This window comes from Solanum pennellii, chromosome 4, assembly GCF_001406875.1.
Source record: "Solanum pennellii chromosome 4, SPENNV200".
Classification (NCBI taxonomy): Eukaryota; Viridiplantae; Streptophyta; class Magnoliopsida; order Solanales; family Solanaceae; genus Solanum; species Solanum pennellii.
The window spans coordinates 35,389,489-35,393,390 of record NC_028640.1 but is presented as its reverse complement, the minus strand read 5'-3'; the positions used below and the strand labels follow the sequence as shown (position 1 = coordinate 35,393,390).

At 28.5% G+C, this 3,902-nt stretch overlaps 1 protein-coding gene across 1 annotated transcript; it reads left to right on the top strand.

Moving 5' to 3' along the window:
- The first annotated feature begins 1,604 nt into the window (after positions 1-1,604).
- Positions 1,605-3,291, top strand: LOC107016179. Its single transcript, XM_015216669.2, has one exon. It carries the CDS (start codon positions 1,817-1,819, stop codon positions 2,933-2,935), a length of 1,119 nt encoding a protein of 372 aa, XP_015072155.1. The 5' UTR covers positions 1,605-1,816; the 3' UTR covers positions 2,936-3,291.
- The last annotated feature ends 611 nt before the right edge of the window (positions 3,292-3,902 follow it).

The following is a 3,902-nucleotide window of genomic DNA, read 5'->3' as shown; positions in this document are numbered from 1 at the left end:
ACACCTATGGTAGTAACGGGATTTAACAATGAAGGAAGTATGATTAAATATAAAGCAAAAAATATAAAAATACAAATATGGGATAAGATACTAACAATAGAAGAAATGTATAATTTTGAATTTACCACAAAAGATATGTTATTAGGAATGCCATTTCTAGATAGATTTTATCCACACATAATAACAAAAACACATTGGTGGCTTACTACACCATGCGGAAATAAGATAGGAGCAAAAAGAGTAAATAATAAACAAAGAAAACCTATGGAATGGATAAAAGGAAGTGAAAAAATAAACCAACAAATGGAAAATATAAATAATAAACAAATAACACAATTAGAAATTATTATATTTGCAATAGACAAAGTTAAATTAATTAATGAACAATTAGAACAATTATATAGTGAAGATCCATTACAAGGATGGGAAAAACATAAGACAAAAGTAAAAATTGAATTAATAGATGAAAATAGTATAATAACACAGAAACCATTAAAATATAACTTTGATGATTTAAAAGAATTTAAAATACATATAGATGAATTATTAGAAAATAATTACATACAAAAGAGTATTAGTAAACATACAAGTCCAGCATTTATAGTTATAAAACACAGTGAACAAAAAAGAGGTAAAAGTAGAATGGTTATAGATTATCGTAATCTAAATGCTAAAACTAAAACATACAATTATCCAATACCAAACAAAATACTAAAAATAAGACAAATACAAGGATATAACTATTTTAGTAAATTTGACTGTAAATCAGGATTTTACCACTTAAAATTAGAAGAAGAATCTAAACAATTAACAGCATTCACAGTACCACAAGGTTTCTATGAATGGAATGTTTTACCCTTTGGATATAAAAATGCACCAGGTAGATTCCAACATTTTATGGATAACTGTTTTAACCAGCTAGAAAATTGTATTGTATACATAGATGATATATTGTTATATTCTAGAACACAAGATGAACATATAAAATTATTAGAAAAATTTATACATATAGTAAAAAATGCAGGTATAAGCTTAAGTAAAAGAAAAGCAGAAATAATGAAATCACAGATAGAATTTCTAGGAATACAAATAGATAAAAATGGAATAAAAATGCAAACACATATAGTACAAAAAATAATTACAATTGATGAAAATATAGATACAAAAAAGAAATTACAATCTTTTCTAGGATTAGTAAATCAGGTAAGAGAATATATACCAAAATTAGCAGAACACCTAAAACCACTACATAAAAAACTTAAAAAAGATGTAGAATATCATTTTGACAATAAAGATAAAGAACATATAAGAAATATTAAAAATTTATGTAAAAAATTACCAAAATTATATTTTCCCGATGAAAATAAAATATTTACTTATATTGTTGAAACAGATTCAAGTGATCATAGTTATGGAGGAGTTTTAAAATACAGATATGAAAAAGAAAAAATAGAACACCATTGTAGATATTATTCAGGATCTTATACAGAAGCACAAATAAAATGGGAAATAAATAGAAAAGAATTATTCGCATTATATAAATGTTTATTAGCATTTGAACCATATATTGTTTACAATAAATTTATTGTAAGAACAGATAATACACAAGTAAAATGGTGGATAACGAAAAAATTAGAAGATTCAGTTACAACAAAAGAAATAAGGAGATTAGTATTAAATATATTAAATTTTACATTTACAATTGAAGTAATTAAGACTGACAAAAATCTTATCGCAGACTATTTATCAAGAAAAAGGAACTCAAACTGAACCAGAGACAATAGAAGAAATACTCAAAGCTATTACTACACTTTCTATGAAGGTGGATAGTATGGGAAAAGAGTTACAAAATTTGAAAGCTAATAGTCAGCAGCATGACTATAAATATGCGGAGCTACGTCGATCGGAAGACGCTAAAAATCCAGAGCTAGAAGGAGACGTTGGGAAACTCCCTAAAACCCATAACATTAACATTACTAGTATTGCAGGTACAAGTACAACAGCTATGGAAAAAACTACATCAAAAAATACAAACTTAAACAGCTTGTTTACAAAACCATTTATTCCAAAAGCACATATAGTAGATACCCCAGCACCGCAAACATCCACATATGCAGCCAGCCTACACAAAGAAAAGAAAATATATAACCATATATCCCAAACTTACATTGAAAACCTATACAAAATCCAAAACTTTTTAAATCTTAAACCCAAATCTACCACAACCACAGAAAAAACCCAGGATTATTTAACCCAAAAATTTCAAGGCTATAATAAGTTAATCGCACAACCTAAAACCAATCCAAACCTAGTTAAAACTTGTTACAGTTATGGATTACTTAATACCGTATATACATATGATGGTACAGAGATAAGTGGAATCCCGGAGATACACAAAGCCTTTTTGATATATAAAAGAATTACAAAAGGAAATTTATTTTTTATAAAATTTTATACAGCACCAGCTGAGATACTTTATGATGAGATAAAACCAATAATCCAGATAGTGAAAATTGGATTAACGCGAGAAATGATAATACCGGAAGACATAGGGCAACAGCCAGAGATACCAAAAATCGAGATACCCAGTTTTTATGCAAATAAAAGAATAATTGGATTATCAACTATCATACAAGAATTAGCTAACAATTATCTACAAGGAAATGCTATATGGAGTTATTATTCAAGAGATCACTTAATGATATATGCCAATTCAAGAGAGATAAGACAAACAGATATGGAGGAAGTCCAGAAATGGATTTTATCTTTATTAAAACCAGAAGCTACTCCAACAACTAGAGCACTAAAACAAGGATTCATCTCCGAAGAACTCATGACAAGATATTGCAAGCTAATTGGACACAAATATCCAGACCATATATGTTCCAAGTGCAACCAAGGTGATGACATAATCCCAGACGTACAACTGGAGTAAGCTGAGAAGAAGAAGATAAAGATAGACATAAAAATATATGTAAATTAGTCATAATTATTGTCGGCCACATGTAAAAAAGTAAAGGCCATTAAATAAAGTAGAAATAGTATGTCGGCCATTTGGCCAAAGTTTATTTTGTTTTTTGTAAAAAAGTCGTAAAGTAAATAGTGTCTTTTTTGTATTTTGTAGAAAAAGTCGTGATAGTTACTATTTGGTTACTATTCATGAATAGTAAATGTCCTAATCATGAATAGTAAAGGTCAAGTTACTGTGTAAATAGTAAGAGTCAAGTTACTGTGTAAATAGTAAGAGTCGGTTTGTAACGTCTATATAAGAAGCATTTGCTTCATTAATAAGATATACTCCATCCTTCTCCCAACTCTCTTTTCTTCCTCTCTTTACAATATAAACGCTTCCACCCCACATTAGAAATCATCTTCATATCACATATACAATAGTGTTCAAGTATCACATTGGAATAACCAAGTCAACCTATCATGATATACTAGTAACACAACTAGAACATCATTCTAGTCTATCATGATCACATATTGTCAAATAGAAGAGTTCATGTTCTAATATCACTTATACACATATGTCACATAGTCCTTCACATTGATCTTATACAAGTCATAGCATGATAACATCATAATTCAAAAAGTAATGTCGACAAGGCCACATTAATCACAATTATAACATATAAGCATCGCCTTAATAAGTGGACCATACCATTCAACGAAAATCAAGACCTTCACAATATAGAAGAGGTTAGGTCATCATACCACCCTTTCATCAAGAACACCTCCAATCCATAGTCATTCCAACCAATACAATTCACAAAGGCTCTTACCAATAGCCATATATACAAATATAATCCAATAATCAAACCATACAATGAATCAATAAAATACATTATGAGAATTAAAAATTTGAGGTTCCTATATACAATTCTATCATATTCATACAT

What these genes read in the sequence shown, in the direction of transcription:
- LOC107016179 (XM_015216669.2), top strand. Translation starts at nt 1,817, where the DNA reads ATGAAGGTGGATAGTATGGGAAAAGAGTTACAAAATTTGAAAGCTAAT.